Source organism: Tiliqua scincoides, chromosome 14 (assembly GCF_035046505.1).
Source record: "Tiliqua scincoides isolate rTilSci1 chromosome 14, rTilSci1.hap2, whole genome shotgun sequence".
Classification (NCBI taxonomy): Eukaryota; Metazoa; Chordata; class Lepidosauria; order Squamata; family Scincidae; genus Tiliqua; species Tiliqua scincoides.
Genome location: NC_089834.1, coordinates 14,411,483 through 14,433,735, shown reverse-complemented (window position 1 = coordinate 14,433,735; position 22,253 = coordinate 14,411,483). Strand labels below are relative to the sequence as shown.

At 45.0% G+C, this 22,253-nt stretch overlaps 1 protein-coding gene and 1 pseudogene across 1 annotated transcript; one reads left to right on the top strand and one right to left on the bottom strand.

Annotated features, from left to right (window-relative positions):
* Positions 1–384: 384 nt before the first annotated feature.
* Positions 385–16,070, top strand: P2RX7 (purinergic receptor P2X 7). The gene is made up of 13 exons (XM_066609603.1): positions 385–509; positions 2,930–3,062; positions 5,312–5,383; positions 6,898–6,970; positions 7,901–7,997; positions 8,588–8,668; positions 9,502–9,631; positions 10,985–11,121; positions 12,982–13,075; positions 13,964–14,029; positions 14,124–14,240; positions 14,415–14,513; positions 15,249–16,070. Exons 1-13 carry the CDS (start codon positions 385–387, stop codon positions 15,732–15,734), a joined length of 1,710 nt encoding a protein of 569 aa, XP_066465700.1. The 3' UTR covers positions 15,735–16,070.
* On the bottom strand, positions 6,478–6,597 carry LOC136634906 (5S ribosomal RNA; annotated as a pseudogene).
* Positions 16,071–22,253: the final 6,183 nt, after the last annotated feature.

The window sequence follows — 22,253 nt, the reverse complement described above, 5'->3', positions numbered from 1 at the left end:
GCGTGCTTTGTTTCATCGCATTCAGCATTAAATTACCTTTCCAATGACGTTTAACATGATGGTATCAGTCCTACATGCCAAGGTTTTCACAATTTTGGCCACTAGTGTCAAACTCAGCTTGTTGGCCTCCTAAAGCTTTTTGCCCAGTGCAGTTGCTACCCTCTGCATCCCCTTAGCTATGCCACTATTTCCCCTTTCACACACACACACACACACACACACACACACACACACACACACACACTTTGCTTTGTCTAGTAAAGTTCTTCCTTGCTGACATGCTTGTTCTATTGCGCCTTTAGGTGGTGTGCTTTAGCTATCCTTGCGTTTGCTTGGCTGGAAAGAGTTGCCGTTTCCGTGACAGAGTGCTTTCTGTAAGACACAATGGCTGTGTGCTGCACCCTGAAGAATCTGTGCGAGTATGAAACTTCGAGAGTTGTGCGTATCCAGAGTGTTTATTACGGGAGCCTCCGGTGGGCCATCATAACTGTTGTCTTCATGTATGTCTGGTAAGTTGAAAAAGAAAAGTCGAGATAAGCCAGTGATTTCGGAGCCAACAGTGAAAGCTGCAGTCCCTGGAAGTGATACCCATGGGAATCAGCTTTGGGTGAACGTGGCTGGGAGTGGATCCTAGGCTAAATCTGAGAGTGCTTGTATAAAATCAGTTGTTCAAATAGATTTGCTGTCTGAGTACATAGTTTAGTGGTAACTCATAAGATTTAAGCTGCAATCCTATACTTAAGAGTACGGCAAAGGGTATTCTATATCCTCATTAAATGGTGTGACCACATTGGAATACAATTCTGTTTGTCTCATCTCAAAAAGAATACAGTAAACTTGGGGGGAAATGCAGAAAATGAGAACAAAATTATTCAGGGTTTGAACAGTTTCATGTTTGACACTTCTTGCTACTGAAAATAAAATAGGACTGAAAGGGGATGTGATTACAGAACGCCACAGGGTGTGCAGAAAGAGCAGAGAGATAAGATTTCCTCATTCTGTCCCACTACTAAAACCCAGGATCATTCCATGAAATTGAATTGCAGTAGATCCAGACAGGTGAAGGAATGAGCTACTTTGCACAAGGCATAATTAATTTATGGACTTTAAGTGCTGCAAGATGTGGCGATGGCCATAAGCTTAGATGGCTGAAGAGTGGGCTAGAGACAATCAGGGAGGAGGAGAGGTTAATAATGAGAACTGGATGGAAAGCCGGTTGGTGAGGTGCAACAATGGAGAGGGCTATTATTTTTATGCCCCCTTTGTGAGCTTTCTGAAGGCATATGGTTGGCTGCTAGGGGAAGCAGGAGGATGAGTTTGCTGGAGAGAATACCATTGGTCTGATGGGGGGAGGCAGCTCTTATATTCTTCTTCTTATAGATATGTCTAGCAGATCAAAAGCTAATGCAGGCTACTTGCTCTGCGAGGGAAAAAGTACAGGTTCCCAAATGACAACACATATACTTTATCTGTAGAGCAAACAGCAGCGTCAGCGTAGAAGAATTTAATCTGGACATTGGCGCACAGCGAAAAAGGGTTCCTTCCTTCTCTTTCTCCAGCATCACATTCTTGGTTGGAATCATCCCCTCCCACCAGCTTCTATTAACACTTATTTTTCAAAATATGGAGAGGTTCTATTCATTGGTATTGTAATCCACAAGCTTTTCCTATACTGACCTAGGGAACAATAGAAGGTCCAAACCTGCAAACAGGGAGCTTTTGATTAAGATTGGAAAAGATCTCCGCTGAATGGAACTTACTTCTGAGTAAATATTATAGAAGGATTTTGGTCACAGAGGAAAGCATTGTTGGATGATAGATAGTTGGATGTTCCACTGCTGTGTGGAATCTGTATTCTAATTCTGCTTCTAACTAATTGCAGCAATACTACATCAGTAGAAGGGAAGAGTCCTAGTGTGGAAGTGACTGCGGTATATTAACTGAGCCAGTCCTCTGAAATGCAGACTTATTTCTAATGTATAATTTTGCATCTGATGGACACAAGAATGCTCATTTCTTCTTCCAAACAAGCATTACTTTGTGAGCCTGACCCATGATCTTTCCACCCACACTTGATGGAAGTTATGATGTAACTCCATTCTCTTTAAAGAGATACTTCTAACTTAAATGAGAGAAAAAAATGTGTATTCTTTTTATATGGCACAAAAATACAGACTATAAGCATATTGTGTTTAAACATTGTCATAACGGTCAGCTCCACGGCTTCTAAAACTGATGATTTCTGCCAATTGAGTTGCCTCTAAGTTACATCCGCAGCCTGGCCAGCTTTTTTCATTCACTCTCTGATATGCTCAGACTATATCAGAGGGGTGAAAGTCATTGAAAGTTGAGACATACAAAATTATGCAGGGGATGGACAGAGTGGATAGGGAGATGCTCTTTACACTCTCACATAATACTAGAACCAGGGGACATCCACTAAAATTGAGTGTTGGGCGGGTTAGGACAGACAAAAGAAAATATTTCTTTACTCAGCGTGTGGTCGGTCTATGGAACTCCTTGCCACAGGATGTGGTGCTGGCGTCTAGCCTAGACGCCTTTAAAAGGGGATTGGACGAGTTTCTGGAGGAAAAATCCATTATGGGGTACAAGCCATGATGAGTATGTGCAACCTCCTGATTTTAGGAATGGGTTAATTCAGAGTGCCAGATGTAGGGGAGGGCACCAGGATGAGGTCTCTTGTTATCTGGTGTGCTCCCTGGGGCATTTGGTGGGCCGCTGTGAGATACAGGAAGCTGGACTAGATGGGCCTATGGCCTGATCCAGTGGGGCTGTTCTTATGTTCTTATGTTCATTGTCTTTAAACTTCAGTTCCTTATCAGTAAAATGGGAACAAAACAGAACCCACCAAGGTTCTTGGGAGGAGTGAGGCATGCAAACTTGAGCCCTTTCCATTCTGTTTCTTCAGTGTTGTACTTATCGCTGATAAGCGCTATCAGAAAAAGGACTCCATCATCAGCTCGGTGCATACGAAAGTGAAAGGTGTGGCTCAGACTGAACTGAGAATCTGGGACACAGCGGAATATACAATTCCCATGCAGGTGAGCTTGTTTTGGAGGTCTGAGCAGGGAGCTGTCTCATGTCTGTTGATAAACACATGGCTGTCTTTTTAGATATAAGGGCGCTCCAGTATATCCAGTATGGGATCAGCAACTGGAGTCCCAGCAACAAAACGTGTCCAGCAGTAATGTGGAGGGACTTTCCCATGGACCTCCATCCCCTTCTCAAATTGATCCTCTAGGAAAATTAGTAGCTGACCAGGCTGGGCTATAGCTCCAGTGGGATCTGTGGAGGTCTGGCTCGCTTTATGATATTCTGGGCTCCTTCCCTGAAAGAGGTATCTTGTAAGCCTCTTTCAAGGGTTGCTTTGGATAGAAAAATAGCTGGTAAGTTCTAAATAGAAAGTAAGAATATAAATATCATTCAGCTTTCATTCAAGAAGGAAAAATTTTCTACGACCTATGTACTTTAGAGCAGGGGTCTCCAAACTTATTGGCCAGAGGGCCGCATCAAATATCTGGCACAGTGCAAAGGGCCAGAAAAAAATTTAAATATAAAATTTATATAAATAAATTAGAGATAGAACTTAGATGAGTGAATAAATGAATGAATGGGCTCATTCATTCCACCTCTCTGGCCCTTAGAACACCCTTCAGATGCAACCAGAGCACAGCTCCAATCATGTTTGGCCAAGTAGGCCAGAGGCTTTCAGGGGACGAGAGGCTGGCTGCGGGCCAGGTAGAGGTTCGGCGCGGGCCGCATCTGGCCCCCGGGCCGGGGTTTGGAGACCTCTGCTTTAGAGATACAAGCCACCTTATCATTTTTATTAACTAAATCTAGCACTAGATCAACAGAGTGGAAAAGTACCGTGAAGACTGGACGCGTACTTGGCTCTTATTTCACACATCACATTTAAATGTATTAATATTTAACACGATTGAAAAAGTTATACATATTTGGCTGACAGCCCAATCCTAAACTACGCTGGCCCAACGGGGCTGGAGCAGGCTGGACGTCTCCTTGGGGTAGTAAGGGGATATTTTTTCCCCTTACACCAAGTAACACCCCAGCCTGCCATATGGGGCTACTTAGATTGCGCCTGCTAAATAGGCACAGGTCTGAGCAGCCCTGTGTAATCCTGGCAAACCCAGGATGTGGGTTTGGACACGGTGGAGACCTGCTCTGCTGATTTTGCCTGGGCCTGATCCACTCCCCCGTCCCTCCCTGTTCCTGCCCACCTTCCCCCTCCCTCTGCACCACTCAGCACTTCACTTATGTCTGCCGGCAGCCAGGGGCTTGGGTTGACGTGTCAGCGGGGCAGCACAGGCCTCCCCTCCATCATTGCTTACTCTCTGGCGACACAAATGTGCTTTCCAGCATGTCTGCCACACCCTTCAATGGCACAGAGACCGTTGCACTGGCAGACGAGGAGAACAGGATTGAGTGTATTGAGCTTCTGGATGTTGAGTGTATTGAGTGTGTTGAGTGTATTGAGCTTCTGGAGGTGCAAAAGAGAGCGACTAAGATGATTACGGGGCTGGGGCACCTTCCTTATGAGGAAAGGCTACGGCGTTTGGGCCTCTTCAGCCTAGAAAAGAGACGCTTGAGGGGGGACATGATTGAGACATACAAAATTATGCAGGGGATGGACAGAGTGGATAGGGAGATGCTCTTTACACTCTCACATAACACCAGAACCAGGGGACATCCACTAAAATTGAGTGTTGGGCGGGTTAGGACAGACAAAAGAAAATATTTCTTTACTCAGCGCGTGGTCGGTCTGTGGAACTCCTTGCCACAGGATGTGGTGCTGGCGTCTAGCCTAAACGCCTTTAAAAGGGGATTGGACGGTTTCTGGAGGAAAAATCCATTATGGGGTACAAGCCATGATGTGTATGCGCAACCTCCTGATTTTAGGAATGGGTTAAGTCAGAATGCCAGATGTAGGGGAGAGCACCAGGATGAGGTCTCTTGTTATCTGGTGTGCTCCCTGGGGCATTTGGTGGGCCGCTGTGAGATACAGGAAGCTGGACTAGATGGGCCTATGGCCTGATCCAGTGGGGCTGTTCTTATGTTCTTATGTTCTGCATTGATTCCCAGTCCTAACCAGTCTCTGTTTGATGTACCCCCCAAAAAACTCTCAGTGCAACTTTTTTGGTTCCAAGGTTATGACCAGGGTTTTAATGAGATCAGTGAGACTCGGATTCCTTTTATGCCGTGTTTACAAAATTTAAACCTTTTCTTTCTTCTGTCTTCTCTTTCTCTTACTTTTTAAAAAAAACTTGTACAGGGAATAGATTCCTTCTTTGTGGTCACAAATATCATCATGACAGAGAACCAAGTCCAGGGAGTTTGTGCTGAGGTAACTGCATTTTGGAAGTGAAAAGAATCATCCCTGGGGGGAAAAATAATTCCTTCATCAACAGCAGGATGCTGTTTAAAATAAATATCACTGTGGGGATCCTCCTATAGTCAAGTCATTTTTTCCACCTCTTTGGTACTGCTGGGTAAAAAGTAGACTTGTAACAACTAGTTCAGTCAACCTTCTTTGCATTCTTTGGTTGGAATCTGTTGGCAGTTGGTGAGATGCCTTCAGGGCTGTGTCTCTTCCCTGTGTTTTACACCATCTTGTGGCTTTGCTGTTGTAAGGGATAGTCAAAAATCTGTTCTTAACACTGGGAAAGAGTGCAACCTGGTAACTGGTGTAGACTTTAGCACCCCAGGAATTTAACCAACAAGTCCAAGGTTGTAACGGGGTATAAGCCATGATGTGTATGCGCAACCTCCTGATTTTAGAAATGGGTTATGTCAGAATGCCAGATGCAAGGGAGGGCACCAGGATGAGGTCTCTTGTTATCTGGGGTGCTCCCTGGGGCATTTGGTGGGCCGCTGTGAGATACAGGAAGCTGGACTAGATGGGCCTATGGCCTGATCCAGTGGGGCTGTTCTTATGTTCTTATGTAAAAGAATCTGCCTAACAAATAGATGGTCAGCCAACAGCCCTAGCAATATGTATGGAACAGAGTAAGAGCCCTATCCAGCACTGGTGGAGCTCCAGGGGAAGGGAACAAACATTCCCATACCTTGAAGGTGACTGCCTTCCTACCGCAGGATGCAATGCATGCCCTCTTGGCACAGCTGCACTGGCCCGAGAAAATTGGATAGGATTGGGCCCTAAGCTGCCTATACTGAGTCAGACCACTGGTCCGTCTAGAACTGTTGATGCTGACTGCTCTTCAGGGTTTCAGACAGCATCTTTCTCAGCCCTACCTGAAGATGGTTGGCAACCTTCAGTCTCGAAAGACTCTGGTAGCACCTGGTATTCCCAGGCGGTCTCCCATCCAAGTACTAACCAGGCCTGACCCTGCTTAGCTTCCGAGATCAGACAAGATCGGGAGATAGTATTCAGTATAGGGAGATGTTTGGCAACCTTCAGTCTCGAAAGACTATGGTAGAAGCCTACAGCACCCGGTATTCCCAGGCGGTCTCCCATCCAAGTACTAACCAGGCCTGACCCTGCTTAGCTTCCGAGATCAGATGAGATCAGACATGTGCAGGGTAACAGTTGCTGCTGCCAAGCATTAAACGCAGGACCTGCAGTCCTTCCCTGTAAGCAGAGAGAGAGAGAAGCCTGACATTTTGGCCCAAATCCTAACCAACTTTTCAGCACTGGCATAGCTGTGCCAATGGGGCATGGGCTCCATCCTGTGAGGTGGCACTCACGGAGGACTCCTTAAAGTAAGGGAATGTTTGTTCCCTTACCTTGGGGCTGCATTGCCCTTATGTCGGTGCTAGAAAGTGGGTTAGGATTGCACCCTTTGTGTTGCTAGAAACAAGCATGGTTCGTATATGTGACTTTTTCTTTCTTTTGGTCAGTTCCCCATTGCCAGAGCAGTTTGCAGTACCGACAAGAGCTGCATGAAAGGTCGCATGGACCCCCTGAGCAGTGGTATGTGGGTTTAATCTTTCAAACACGTTTCTGGAGCTTTCTCTTTGATTGCATTATCTTGGTTTCCATTGTGTGTCAAAGACATTGATATAATAGCGTAACCCTTTAAAGAACAGAAACACTCCAACACTGTTAAAAAAAAAAAAGATAAAAGGACAAGAGATTCACGCAAACAGTATCCAGTCTAAATAAAACCTTGAAGGTGGTTTAACAAAGCCACTAGTTCTATACTGATTCTCTCTGACATATTCTCATGCTTCTGACATCTTGTAAACACCAGAATTTCCTTCCTGTATCAAGCCAACATCCATCTAGAATAGATCAACATTTTGTGTCTAGTCCAGTGGTTCCCAAACTTTTTTGACTGATTGCCGTGTTTTTTTTTTTACCTACTAGGACATTGGGCATGGTTCCGCATTAGGGCTGTAATCCTATACATTGTATAAGGTGGCAGGTCTTTTGCAAGGATTCTGAGGCTTCCATAGCAGCAACCTGGGGAGCCCTGGCTCACAGTTTGGGAACTACTGGTGTAGTCCAACATTAATTGGCCAAGTACCTTTGGTTGCTAATATGTAGGGCATGAAGGCAACAGCTCTCCCCTGTTGTTTCAGGAGTAGAGCAGAATATTCCTATATATGTAGCTCCACTTGTCTTCATGCTTGATCACTATGAAAGTTTCACTAAGCTACTGTAGTTAACCACACACATGTAGTCATTGTGAGACTTTGAAAGTTATGTTATATCTTGCACATGGAATTCGCCTTAACAGATGTATTATATATTTGTTTACCAGACAGTCATAACACATCCTGGATCTAGTTCAGTTTACAGTATTGTGAAATTTTTCGTTCTTCTAGTGAAAAGAAAAACAGAACAAAACCAGGCCTCATTCACATGTGTTGAACAAACGTTACTTTCTCCTCTCTACAGGAATTCAGACAGGGAAATGTGTGAAGTACAATGCAACCGTCAAGAGCTGTGAGGTCACCGCCTGGTGCCCTGTAGAATCCATGAAAAATGCTCCAATGTAAGATGTCAAACAACATCTTTTGTGCAGACGCTTCAGGACCATATTGTACTACACCCACCTTAGCTACTTAGCCTGGCATTGCCACATCAACAGGAAGCTTGTAGCCAGTGGTGGAAGTTATCTTTGCTGAATGGTACTTACTTCTGAGTAACAGTGATTGGAGGATCTTGATTATGGGGAATGACATTCCTGGATGAAATAGTATTATATTCGGTGCCGTGTGGAACCACTGTTTTAAGGTTCAATCCTCTCCAATTTTCCAGTGCTGGTGTAGTCGTGTCAATGGGGTGTGCACTGCATCCTGTGGTGGGGAGGTAGTCACAGAGGCCTCCTCAAGGCATAGGAACATTTATTCCCTTACCTTGGGGCTGCATTACGGCTACACCAGAACTGGAAAGTTGGGATAGGATTGGGCCCTTAATTGTTTAAAACCAGATGGTTTCCAAAAAGCAAGAGTTAAAGGATTTTACCGTGGAAGCAACCTATTTTTTTCATCTAATATTCATACTATGTAAAGGTGCTTTGAGCATTTAACAAGGCAGAGGTTGTTTGACATATCTAATCCTCGCCTGTGTGTCTTCTTTCAGGCCAGCAATTTTAAGGAGCGCTGAAAACTTTACCGTGCTCATCAAAAACAACATCCACTTTCCAAAATTTAATTATACAACGTAAGTACAAAATGGTCAGGAGTCTGAAACAAAATTATGTTTAAGAAGAAAACATTCTATTAATATTGCTGCCGAAGGGTTGGCTCATCTCAGTTCCCCAAGTGGCAGAAAGGTCCACGGATTGCTTCTTTACAGAGTCCGCTTCTTTGTAATGAAAGAGAGCACCAGAGATTTGCAATGTTTTTGTATTATTTGGAAATACATAAGCTGAGTCCATTGGAAATAAGCAGACTCCTGAGCTGGGCCACACAAATGTTAGCCCTGCGTCTGAGTAATGCAGAGCTCTCAAAAGAGAAAGCTCCACTAACTGTAGTTGAGGTCTCCGGCTTTCTCTCTCCCAATTCAAACTCAGTGAAGCAAATCCAGATTTCTTTTTAAGCTGTTCTTTCCCACTTCCCCAGCTTTGACTGTGATATTTCAATGGCTGTAGAGAGAGTTCCAGCCATTGATGTTCAGCAGTGACTGCTATCAAGTGTCAGGTTATACATAACCATAGCGACAGACCCATTCGTAAGACAATTCATCACCATATGTTTGCAGAAGTATCTGTGGACAGAGCAGAGAGACAAACAACCCAATCCTACGCATGTCTGTTCAGAAGTAGGTCCCGTAGTGTGCAATGGTGCTTACTCCCATGAAAATGTGTATAGGACTGTAGCCAAAATGAGATTTTTTCCAATGGCTTTTAATTCTCTAAGAATTACTGGAAAAATCAGCACAGCTGCAGACCCGTATTGCTGCTTGTTAAACAGCTGGCTTTCACAGAATAAACTGCAGTTTATAAAATTAGTTTTGTGTTGTCTATCAAAAACTTTTTTGTTAATGTCTTGCAGAAGGAACATCTCACCAGAATTCAATATTTCCTGCACGTACAACAAGCACACTGCTTTGCGCTGTCCAATTTTCCGGCTGGGGGATATTCTCCAAGCGGCAGGAGAGAACTTTTCAGAGGTTGCCATTCAGGTCTGTGGAACCCCCGCTCTTTCAGTATGCTTCTCCAGTAGACCGTCCTTGCTAGTTGTTGCTTACTGAAAGAGCCAAGGTGAATTGCCAGATCCTTGCAGGTACACAGTTGGTTATGTATCTATCTACTGGGTCAATACCTCTGGAAAGGCAAAGAAAAGAGCGCTAATCTTTCTAAACCAGTGGTGTCAAACATAAGGCCCTGGGGCCAGATGTGGCCCTCAAAAGCTTTTTATCCGACCCTCAGGCTCTCAGCTTCTGAGCAGTGCTGTGGTGTTACTGCTGAAAGGGCAGTCTGCATATTTATCTTGAAATATGATCAAGATTTGCATGTTTTCTCTTCTGTCATTTGCAGCTAAGTAAGAAAAAGTGTTTATTTTTGTTTAATGACATCACTTTCTGTCTAATGACATCACTTTCGGCCCTCAACAGACATGATGAATGCTATTTGGCCCTCTGTATGAAACAAGTTTGACACCCCTGCTGTAAGCATTAGGCTAGTAGACTAAACACATACCACCACCTGATTTTAGGGGAAATATTTCCCTAATCTGTTAGCTCTCCTTACCTAGATCCCAAATTGCTGTGAGAGCCCCAGCTTTGGCCCATCTTTCTGGCTGGCTTTCAGCTGCCACATGGTAGGGTGCAACCTTTCTTCCATGTTGATTTCCATAAAACATGGTTGTCTGAATTGGACCCAATTTACATTCTTTGCTTGCCATATTCTCCTTCATCCCATCAACCTCTGCCCAAACCTCATAATGCCTAAAAATGGTTGGCAACCTTCAGTCTCGAAAGACTATGGTATAAGCCTACAGCACCCGGTATTCCCAGGCGGTCTCCCATCCAAGTACTAACCAGGCCTGACTCTGCTTAGCTTCCGAGATCAGACAAGATTGGGCATGCACAGGGTAACAGTTGCCTAGTGCTCAATACTATTTATTATTTATTTAGAATATTTTATATGCTGCTTTTCAGTGCTGAACCCAATCCACAAAGCAATCAAAGGTGCAGATTATGTGTCTTATTGCAACTGTGTTCTGTGAATCTTTCTTTTGCCACACTTAAATGTCAAAGAGAAAGTGAAAATCGCATTTTATGGGGGGGCAACCATTCAGAAAGAGGGGGCAGCATTTTTAGAATCTGAACTGTTTCTTGTTTGTTCTTCTTTCTGTTGATAAACTGCCATAGACATGTGAAGATGCTAATGCTGGCTGTCAGAATACAGTTTGATTTCTAGATCAGTGTCTGATCTCCTCCTGACTTGCATGGGTATTCAAGGCATGAAGAACTCACTCCTACCCCATTCAGCGACCCCATATTTGAAGTGTTCCTCTCACTGTCTCTTTCAAGGGCGGCATCATGGCCATTGAAATTAACTGGGATTGCAACCTGGACAAATGGCTCCACCGCTGCAGTCCCAAGTATGGCTTCCGGCGTCTTGATGACAAAAAGACAAATGAAGCGTTGTACCCCGGCTACAATTTTAGGTAAAGGATGTCAGTATTGGGCACCCGCCACAGGGACTTTCTGCTTATGTATGTAGCACACCACAGTAATGGAAGAGATGGCTATAAAAGCACAAGAGCGGTGCATTTCAATTGGTGTAAGTTGTGCAACAGAGTTCAGAATCTGTGCTCCGGAAACAGTGGGAGTGCCTGTCCTGAACTTCATGACCATAGAAACAGCTTCGGTTTGAGGAAGTCTGGCTTGCAACCTGATGTCCTCGTGCTATGACTAAGTTTACATTTTGCTTTTGTAAGTACACAAAATTCTCCTGTCTTGTATTCCTCCCCCAAAACGTACTTCTTGAAACGATACACAATTAGCTTATAGTTGTCAGAATATGTAGGTGATGGGTGATAAACCTAGGGCCCAATCCTATCCAACTTTCCAGCACTGATGCAGCCATGCCAATGGGGCGTGCATTGCATCCTGTAGTGGCGGGGCAGAGGCCTCTTCAAGGTAAAGGAACATGCAGTTACATCAACGCTGGAAAGCTGAATAGGATCTTTCTGAAAGCTGAATAGGAAAGCTGAATAGGATCAACGCTGGAAAGCTGAATAGGAGCCCAGGTCTACCCATTCTAAGCATAGGCGGCAGGAGCCCAGGTCTACCCACTCTAAGCATAGGCGGCAGGAGCCCAGGTCTACCCACTATAAGCATAGGTGGCAGGAGCCCAGGTCTACCCATTCTAAGCATAGGCGGCAGGAACCCAGGTCTACTCATTCTAAGCATAGGCAGCAGGAGCCCAGGTCTACCCATTCTAAGTATAGGCGCTGGGAGCCCAGGTCTACCCATTCTAAGCATAGGCGGCAGGAGCCCAGGTCTACCCACCCCCTTAGTTTGCTGATCTTTGCTAGTCTAACCATACTTTTGGAGGCAACAGGCATGCCACTTCCCCAAAATGTTCTCTTTCACTTTCTGCTTTGGTCTCAGTTCCTAGTATCTCCATGTTTTGCATGGTGTGGAGACAGTGGACAGGAGGAAAATTCTCTCTTCTGTTTAGAACTTGTAGTCATCCAATTAAAATGAATAGCAAGAGATTCCTGACAGACAGAAGCATTTCTGCACACGGTGCAGTTCGCTGCCTGAAATTGTGGGGGTGGCAGCTTGCCTTGACGTGTTAAAAAGGGATCAGACAAATTAATGGAGAAGTCCACCGGTGGGTACTAGTCATGCTGCCTTCAGTTTCAGAAAGTGAGTCCTCGAGTGCAAGAGCAACGACAAGGACTGGTTCTCGAATTCCTGGAGGCTTCTGGCTGGCCAGTAGGAGATGCAGGATACTGGACTGGATGGACCTTTGGTTTGATCCAGCATGGCTCTTCTTATGGTCTCTGGAGATTAACTTCACGGGGAGAATGCCCCTCTCTCTGGAGAATCCAAAATAACTTTGCCAGAGAGCTTTAGGCATTAACAGAAGTTTAGCGGTGCGTTTGCCAGTAAAACATGCCTCAACCAGAGATAATGAAGCTGCAAAAAGTGCTGTTCAAGTTGATTCTGCAAGAGAAAGATTTTGGGCTGACACTAGAACATTTTGGGCTGATAATGGTATGAGTCACCGTAGGGTTCATCACAGTGAAAGGAGAACTTAGTAGGCAGGGAGCACAGGCTAAAAAAACTTTGCAGCCTGGGGTGGAGGATTTGGGTTTCTGACTTCTGCCTTACCCATTTAACCCTTACAAGAGCATTCGGTTTAGGATCACAATCTGACCGTACACCAAAGGCTGCAGTCCATACAAGAAAGGAGGTGATTTTCCAGCCGGTTTGGTGTCTAGACATGTCCTTGCTTCACCCTGGTTGATAACATACTGCCTTGGGAAACCATGTGAGTTGTTTCTCCATTATAGATTCGCAAAGTACTACAAGCAAGCTAATGGCAAGGAGGAAAGGACCCTGATCAAAGCCTATGGCATACGCTTTGACATCCTGGTTTTTGGCACGGTAAATACGGTCTAACTTCCCTTCTCGCCCACTGACTTTAGATGTGGAAAAAATAATTTCAGCCATACTGACAAAAACAACTGCCGCTACATGGGGTTGAAACGTTTATATGAGGTAGTAGCAGTTGTGAGATAGTCAACAACTTCTTATGATAGATAGATAGATAGATAGATAGATAGATAGATAGATAGATAGATAGATAGATAGATAGATAGATAGATAGATAGATAGATACGGTCATCCGACCAGCTAGACACAGACAACAAAACAAAATACACAGAATTAAAACCAACACCCCTTTACATATATATAAAATCAGAGGTTTACACTCTCAATTTTCTTTCTTACCAACTGTGCAGCATAACAAAAGCGGGCAACCCTGAATGATATAACTTCTTATGAGAATTCCCAGGTTGTGAGTTTCCTCCAAGCCTCAGTAACCAATTTGATCCAGGGCTAGTAGGGTTGGGGGCACATGCAAGCCTCTAGTCTTTTCTGTTTTAATTAAGGAGAAAAAAAAATGAAAACTTTAGCCTACTGATAGATAAGAGAAAAACATGCAGACAATATTCTATGCAGTTGATCAGTAAGAAGCCTACCTCCTTCTGCCTTCTCATGTTCTATGGCCAATGAATGTATGGAGATAACTGGTAAGCATTTAACAGTTTTAACAAATAATGTAATTACATGTATTTGGGGGGGAACCTGAGCATACCTTGCTGTTTGTATTTAGTTACAGTGTTCTTCTCCCTGCCCCATCTAGAAAAAGCCTGACTCCATCCATGAATCAGTAACACTTGTGCCTCTTCATTCTTGGACCGGGGGGAGGGGGGGAGAAGCTCTCTTTCTAAGGATGGTCACTTCAGCTCACTTTTTCTTTTCCACAAGGCAGGACAATTTGATTTCTTTGAGCTGGTGGTATATATCGGTTCTGCGCTCTCCTATTTCGGCCTGGTAAGAGACAACTTTCCACCCTGAGGATGGGGGGGGGGGGATGGTTTGTGAAGAAATGGCTGCATTAAGAAAACTTCTCCAATTTCCATCACAGGCTCACTTACTTGTAGATTTTCTCATTACTTCGTACACATTCCCCTGCTTCAAATCAGACCCAGTGAAGGAATATTACTACAAGAAGAAGTGTGAGTCAGTGCCAGGGCCAAGATGGGTAAGAAAAGCAATTAACCATCACATCCTGTCCTTAAACATAACCTGGGATGGGGCGTTCATTTTGGTGCTGGAACAATTAATTGTCTACCACGAACACGTTTGAAATGCCAAGTCTGTGCAGTGACATGTCCCAGCTCACTGTGTGCATTTCTTTGTTCTTTTTGCCGGTCAGACTTTGTTGTATGTGTCATACGTGGATGAACCCCACATCTTCCTGATTGACAAATCGCTGAGGACAAGCCTGCAGAACGTTAAAGGCGAGATTATTCCCGTGAGTGAGCACCTTTCTTTTATACGGGCATGTTGCTTTGGGTTATAGCAGGGGTGTCCAAACATTTTGGCAGGAGGGCCACATCATCTCTCTGACACTGTGTCCGGGGGGGGCCCGAATTAATTTACATTTCAAATTTGAATAAATTTACACAAATGAATATATTAGAGATGGAACTTATATGAATGAATGAAGGTCTTGCAGTAACTCAAGGCCTATAAAAGGCCTTGCACAAAGCAAGGTCGGCCTTTCCTTCGCTGCCACTGCTGCATCACAGACGTGAAACTTCAAGTAGTGGAGGGAGCCCTTGTCCCACAGCTCAGGTGAGAAGTTGAACAGTCGTCCTCTTGCTGACAGCAGTTGCGTTGGGCCAGCACGGGCTCCAAAAAGTCTCTGGAGGGCCAGAGACTCATTGGAGACTGGGGGCTCCCTGAGGGCCTGATTGAGAGCCCCTGAGGGCCGCAAGTGGCCCCCGGGCCGGGTTTTGGGCACCCCTGGGTTATAGGGACAGCCCAAAACCTCCCTACACCCAAGGCACTGTGTCAGATGACTCTCACCTGGGAATGCACCAGGTCTCACTTCCCCTCGTTCTGCCCCTCTCCTTCCCTGGATTCAAGAAGGAAAAGGGAATGGAGCAGATGAGGAAATGTGGAGGAGAAATGTGGTGGGTCAGAAATGTTGCTGGACATGACAAATATAGCTTATAAGCCTTTATATGTTGCCTGTTGACTGCAGAGACGCACGGACAGTTTTGCACTCGCAACCCAACACCTGCTGCAACGTCCGGATGAAACCGCATCACTCAGAAACTCCCAAGAGCTGCAGCCACTTAGAAAGAAAGAGGAGACTCCTTCCTTCCGTGAGCGTCCATCTTGGTGCTGTTGTGGCAAATGCCGCCCAGCGCAGTCCTACTTGGAGCAGCTCTGTTGCCGGCGGAAGGACGGGGCCTGCGTCACAGTCTCCGCTTTGTTTGAGCAGCTGGTCCTTTCCAGATCGACCCTGGAGTTCGTCCTTCTCTACAAAGAGCCCTTGTTGGACCTGAAGACCGAGTCTCTCAACAAGCAGCTTCGGCACTGCTCTTACAACCAATACATTCACTGGCGCTTTGGGGACGATGACCTGGAAAAAAGGGCGGTGATCCCAAACTGTTGCAGGTGGAGAATCAGAGAAGCCTTTCCCAGCGAGACTGGGGAGTACAGTGGTTTCAAGAGGAAGTGCTAAGCGATCAGTGGGTCAGAACAGACAGGATGTTGATGGCCTCTCTACTTAGGGGACCCCCCTTCTGAGAACCACTATCCAGTTCTCTTGTCAGCCATGTCTCTACTTTTGTTACATCTTCATGCATAAGCTGCGTCATTCTGTTGCCTTGCCATTTGACTGCAAATCACACTGCCCCCGCTTTGCCTCTGCCAAGATGGTTGCAGTCCTGAGCGTTTCTAAATGCAGTTCAATAATTTCTGTGGTTGAATGTTAATTTCTTTAATAGCCAATTTGTGACTGGAGACTCAACAGGGGACAGACACTGAATCCAGTGCTCCTAAAATAATCCATCTTAAATTGAAGGAAAATTAATTTTAAAAAAATCATGTTAGTTTTTGACCCTTCACAGTGTGGTCTTAGCACTCAGGGAGCGGAAATAGATTATGTGCGAATCAGGGATGTAGTTGAGACGTGGGGGAAAGCAGTAGTGCTCCGGGACTTCTCCTCCAGCAGGAGGTCAACAGCAGGACTGCTCAGGTCCTTTGAAACTTTGCTGAGGAGAAGAAGAAGACTCAGCAGGAAGCAAACTGAGAAATTTGCCTAGAGTGGTAAAGATGAACGCAACCATTTTCAACCATTTTCATTTCACAGCACACTGAGAAGGTGCTAAAATTGTCAGGGCACACCATCAGTTTTTGGACAATCAACAGGGCACACCACACTGCTGATCAGGGCTCACATCCCCCAGTTGCCCTACTAATATATGACCCTCTCCCCAAATTCCCATGGCACACCTGCACATCATTTATGGCACACCAGTGTGCCACGCACATGCTGGATTAATGTCTAGGTCACATAAAATAAGAAAGAGTTCGTATTGCATCCTCCTTTTGTTTTAATATAAGCAGTTATTTCAACCAAGACAACAAATTCACGCAGCCTTGTCCTCCCATTCTTCCAAACAGAGAACCAGATCGTTCCTCAAATATTTCCTCCAGAAACTTGTCCAATCCCCTTATAAAGGCGTCCAGGCCAGATGCCGTCACCACATCCTGTGCCAAGGAGTTCCACAGACCAACCACACGCTGAGTAAATAAATATTTTCTTTTGTCTGTCCTAACCCGCCCAACACTCAATTTTAGTGGATGTCCCCTAGTTCTGGTGTTATGTGAGAGTGTAAAGAGCATCTCCCTATCCACTCTGTCCATCCCCTGCATAATTTTGTATGTCTCAATCATGTCCCCCCTCAGGCGTCTCTTTTCAAGGCTGAAGAGGCCCAAACGCCGTAGCCTTTCCTCGTAAGGAAGGTGCCCCAGCCCCGTAATCATCTTAGTCGCTCTCTTTTGCACCTTTTCCATTTCCACTATGTCTTTTTTGAGATGTGGCGACCAGAACTGGACACAATACTCCAGGTGTGGCCTTACCATAGATTTGTACAACGGCATTATAATACTAGCCGTTTTGTTCTCAATACCCTTCCTAATGATCCCAAGCATAGAATTGGCCTTCTTCACTGCCGCTGCACATTGGGTCGACACTTTCATCGAGCCGTCCACCACCACCCCAAGATCTCTCTCCTGATCTGTCACAGACAGCTCAGAACCCATCAGCCTATATGTGAAGTTTTGATTTTTTTTGTCCCAATGTGCATGACTTTACACTTACTGACATTGAAGCGCATCTGCCATTTTGCTGCCCGTTCTGCTAGTTTGGAGAGCTCCTTCTGGAGCTCCTCACAATCACTTCTGGTCTTTACCACTCGGAAAAGTTTGGTGTCGTCTGCAAACTTAGCCACCTCACTGCTCACCCCTGTCTCCAACTCATTTATGAAGCGATTGAAAAGCACTGGTCCCAGGAAAGATCCTTGGGGCACACTGCTTTTCACCTCTCTCCACTGTGAAAATTGCCCGTTGACATGCACTCTCTGTTTCCTGGCCTTCAACCAGTTCTCAATCCATGAGAGGACCTGCCCTCTAATTCCCTGACTGTGGAGTTTTTTCAGTAGCTTTTGGTGAGGGACCATGTCGAACGCCTTCTGAAAGTCCAGATATATAATGTCCATGGGTTCTCCCGCATTCACATGCCTGTTGACCTTTTCAAAGAATTCTAAAAGGTTTGTGAGGCAAGACTTACCCTTACAGAAGTCATGCTGATTCTCCCTCAGCAAGGTTTGTTCGTCTATGTGTTTTGAGATTCTATCTTTGATAAGGCATTCCACCATCCTACCTGGTGTAGATGTTAGGGTGATCGGCCTATAATTTCCCAGGTCCCCCCTCTTTCCCTTTTTAAAGATTGGCATGACATTTGCTATCCTCCAATCCTCTGGCACTGTGGCCGTTTTGAGGGACAAGTTGCATATTTTAGTCAAGAGATCAGCAACTTCATTCTTCAATTCCTTAATAACTCTTGGGTGGATGCCATCAGGGCCCGGTGACTTATTGATCTTTAATTTATCAATGAGGTATGAAACATCTTCTCTTTTAACCTCTATCTGACTTAATTCCTTGGTCAGGAGGGGCCGTTCGGGCAGCGGTATCTGCCCGAGGTCTTCTGCCGTGAAGACAGATGCAAATAACTCATTTAATGTTTCTGCCATCTCTAAGTCTCCTTTTATCTCCCCTTTCCCTCCCTCACCATCCAGAGGGCCAACTGCTTCTCTGGCGGATTTCCTGCTTCTAGCATATTTGAAGAAGCTTTTATTATTCCCCTTAATGTTGCTGGCCATGCGTTCCTCATAGTCTCGCTTGGCCTCCAGTATCACCTTCTTACATTTCTTTTGCCACAGTTTATGTTCCTTTTTATTCTTCTCATTAGGGCAAGACTTCCATTTACAGAAGGAAGCTTCCTTGCCCTTCACAGCCTCTCTAACTTGGCTGGTTAGCCATGTGGGCACCCTCCTGGATTTAGTGGAACCCTTCTTTCTTTGCGGTATACACCTCTGCTGGGCCTCTATTACTGTTGTTTTAAGGAGCCTCCATGCACTCTGGAGGGATTGGACTCTTTTTACCTTCCCTTTCAACCTCCTTCTAACCAGCCTCATAAAACCATGTAATTTTTTTTAACTGGTTCCAGTTCACAATTCTGCTTCAATAAAATTTTGTACAGTGCACCTTATATGTTTCTTCTTTCTTCTAAAGGCGTCTTTTCAAAATTTATTTTCTTAATTGAAAACCTATCCTTTGGTTTCGTTACCTGGTTGCTTATCCACAAGTAATCAACCCAATATGATTTATTACTTCCCATTATAACAGTTATAATGTGTTTTAAAAAAAACCCAATTCCCTCAAAGAAATTCATGTATAATGCATTTTCTATTGGTCGCCCAAAGTCTCCCAAAGGTCTCACCAGGGTAAGGTCTTCATCATGTATTATTCAAGCTAGTTGCCCCTATGGGATTTGCCCCTCGAAAACCTTGCTTTTCAAAGGGGACGGCAAGCAATATTCCCTGTAATTTTTGCAAGCAGAATCTGCACCGAGCTCCACTAGCAGGAGAGGGGCAGCTCTGGGATACAGTGATGGAAACTGCACAGGGCTCTGATTTGAGCTGCGCAGCTTAGAGAGAACACTGGAGGCAAGCCCTGCCTAACAGCCCAATCCTAAGCATGTCTACTCAGAAGTAAGTTCCATTAGAGTCAATGGGGCTTACTCCCAGGAAAGTGTGGCCAGGATTGGGCTGTAATAGTGCAATTCTATACACTATACTTAGAACTATAGAACTATACTATACACTATACTTAGAACTAAGACCCCTGGGGGCTGGGGATAAGAATGGGCTGTACTTGTCTAAGAGGCAACTAAACAGCCACCAGGTAGCTGGGACTCCTTAGCCTGGGAAGGCAGCTCATCTGAGAGAAGGAAAACTCTGATTCCAAACCTCCACTGCCTTGTGGCTACATCCAGTTATGGAAAAGGCTTCAGGAGTCAACCTCGAGGCAAAATCCGGAGCCGGAGTCCCTGAGGCAGTTCATGGCTGGACACAGTCACGTTCTGGCAACTCCTGCGACACCGCTGGAACTAACCGTATTGGCCTCTGCCTTTCCATTGGACCATTTCAGCGACGTGGAGAGGGGGGATTTGCTGCATGGGAAACAGTCTATCCTCCATATCTACTTTACCCAGGCTTCGTGCACTGGAGAGGACACTGTTCTGGAACCACCATTCAGAGCGCTATACCCTAGTCTTCCGAGACTGAAGGATACCAACAAGAGCCCAGTCTTAAGCATGTCTATCAGAAGTAAGTCCCATTATAGTCTATAGGACTTACTCCAGGTAAGTGTGGATAAGGCTGCAATCCTAACCAACTTTCCAGCACCTATGTAAGGGCAATGTAATTCCAAGGTAAGGGAACAAACATTGCCTTACCTTCAGGAGGCCTCCATGATTGCCCCCCAACTGCAGGATGCAGCACCCGGCCAGTGGGACAGCTATGCCAGTGCTGGAAAGTTGGTTAGGACTGCACCCTAAGTCTCTCACTGTGTTCAGTGGGTCTCACTCCCAGGTGGAGTGTACACTATTTAGGATTGCAGCCCTAACTTTTCAGCAGCCTGCCCTGAAGTTCACTTACAGCCCAATGGAGTATGTATTGACGCAGAAGTAAATCCCACTGAATGTGATGGGGCTTACTCTCAAGTAAGTACACCTATGACTTTCAAGGGACGTCACTAATAGGATTTAATTACGCCAGGCACACTTGCTTGAGAGTAATCCTCACTACGCTCATTGGGATTTAGGGCCAAATCTTATGCAACTTTCCAGCCACAATGTAGCCTTGAGGTAAGCCCCACTGCAGTACAAAGCATGCCCCCCCCATTTGCACAGCTGCATCAGCACTGGAAAGTTGGAGAGGATTGGGCCCTTAGGCTACACTTCTATACACTCTTTCCTAGGAGGAGGCCCCATAGAACACAAAGGGGCTTACTTCTGAGTAGACATTGCCTAGGATTGTGCTGCTGCTTTTTGAGCTCCTGCTCAAAAAGAGGACTTTGGTCACCCTGGGCTCTAAGCCCTGGCAGTTTGTGGCTGCCTCTTCCTGGTTCTGATTTCTGGAAGGCTACAGCAACAACCCTGCACACACTTTCCTGGAAGTCAGCACAGCACTTCTTTTTTTATTATTTAATTTAAGACATGGGTACAGGGAAAATCACAAATACATATGTTCAAGGTAATACAAAGGGAAAAACACTAGGGAATCGCAGAACTGTAGCTAATACCATTTTGTTTCTATAATTATCATCACTTAAATAGCTCATAATCATTTATCCAACCATTCATATAACGGGTTCCACAATTTCTGTATTCTCTCCATCCCGCCATCCCACAATCTTTCCGTCAAAACATCTATTTTGACATAAGAACATAAGAACAACCCCACTGGATCAGGCCATAGGCCCATCTAGTCCAGCTTCCTGTGTGTCACAGCGGCCCACCAAATGCCCCAGGGAGCACACCAGATAACAAGAGACCTCATCCTGGTGCCCTCCCTTGCATCTGGCATTCTGACATAGCCCATTTCTAAAATCAGGAGGTTGCGCATGCACATCATGGCTTGTACCCTGTAATGGATTTTTCTTCCAGAAACTTGTCCAATCCCCTTTTAAAGGCGTCTAGGCTAGACACCAGCACCACATCCTGTGGCAAGGAGTTCCACAGACCAACCACACGCTGAGTAAAGAAATATTTTCTTTTGTCTGTCCTAACCCGCCCAACACTCAATTTTAGTGGATGTCCCCTGGTTCTGGTATTATGTGAGATTGACAATCTCATACAGTTTCTCAATCCATATCTCTACAATGGGAATTTCTGAATTCTTCCACATCCTGGCATAAACTAACCTTGCTGCAATAATTATGTATATGTCTGAAATCATTGTTATAGCTTTCAGGGAAAATGTTCAATAGAAACAATTCTGGTTGGAAGGGTATTACACAATTAAAAATAGTTTGGATAGTTCTATGTATTTTTTCCCCAAAATTCTTTTGCCTTAGGGCAAAGCCACCACGTGTGATAAAAAGATCCTTTCATCTCTACATTTCCAACATTTGTTGCATATACCGGGATACATTTTTGCCCACCTATCTGGAGATAGGTACCATCTATAAAAAATTTTGTATATGTTTTCTTTCATTGTTGCTGCCTTAGTTATCCTCATATTTCTCTTCCAAAGCTGATCCCAATTATTCATTGTTAGGTTATGTCCAATATTCTTTGCCCATATGATCATCACCTCTTTTACCGATTCATCTTCCATTTTCATACTTAACAGATATTGATACATCCTCTTAATATAATGTCCCTCATTTGATAGAAATCACTTCTGAGTAACCAGGCGCAGGGTGGTGGAGTAAGCAGCTTCCCTTTGCACTGGTGGAGGCAGAAGGAACTTGCAACTTGGTAACACTCCAGGAAGGTGTGTCTTCCTCCCTCCCTCCCATCAGAGCACAAAGCTGCCCAGGCAGTGCTTCTGACTGGCTACCAGGCAGAGGCTGGGCTCCCTTCCTCTGGATCAGCTCCGCCTGGTGGGGCTGTAACTTGTCCTCATGC

Coding starts and splice junctions, on each gene's coding strand:
- P2RX7 (XM_066609603.1), top strand. CDS start 385: ATGGCTGTGTGCTGCACCCTGAAGAATCTGTGCGAGTATGAAACTTCG. Junction 6,971..7,900: donor CATGGACCCCCTGAGCAGTG/GTATGTGGGTTT, acceptor TCCTCTCTACAG/GAATTCAGACAGGGAAATGT. Junction 8,669..9,501: donor CCAAAATTTAATTATACAAC/GTAAGTACAAAA, acceptor AATGTCTTGCAG/AAGGAACATCTCACCAGAAT.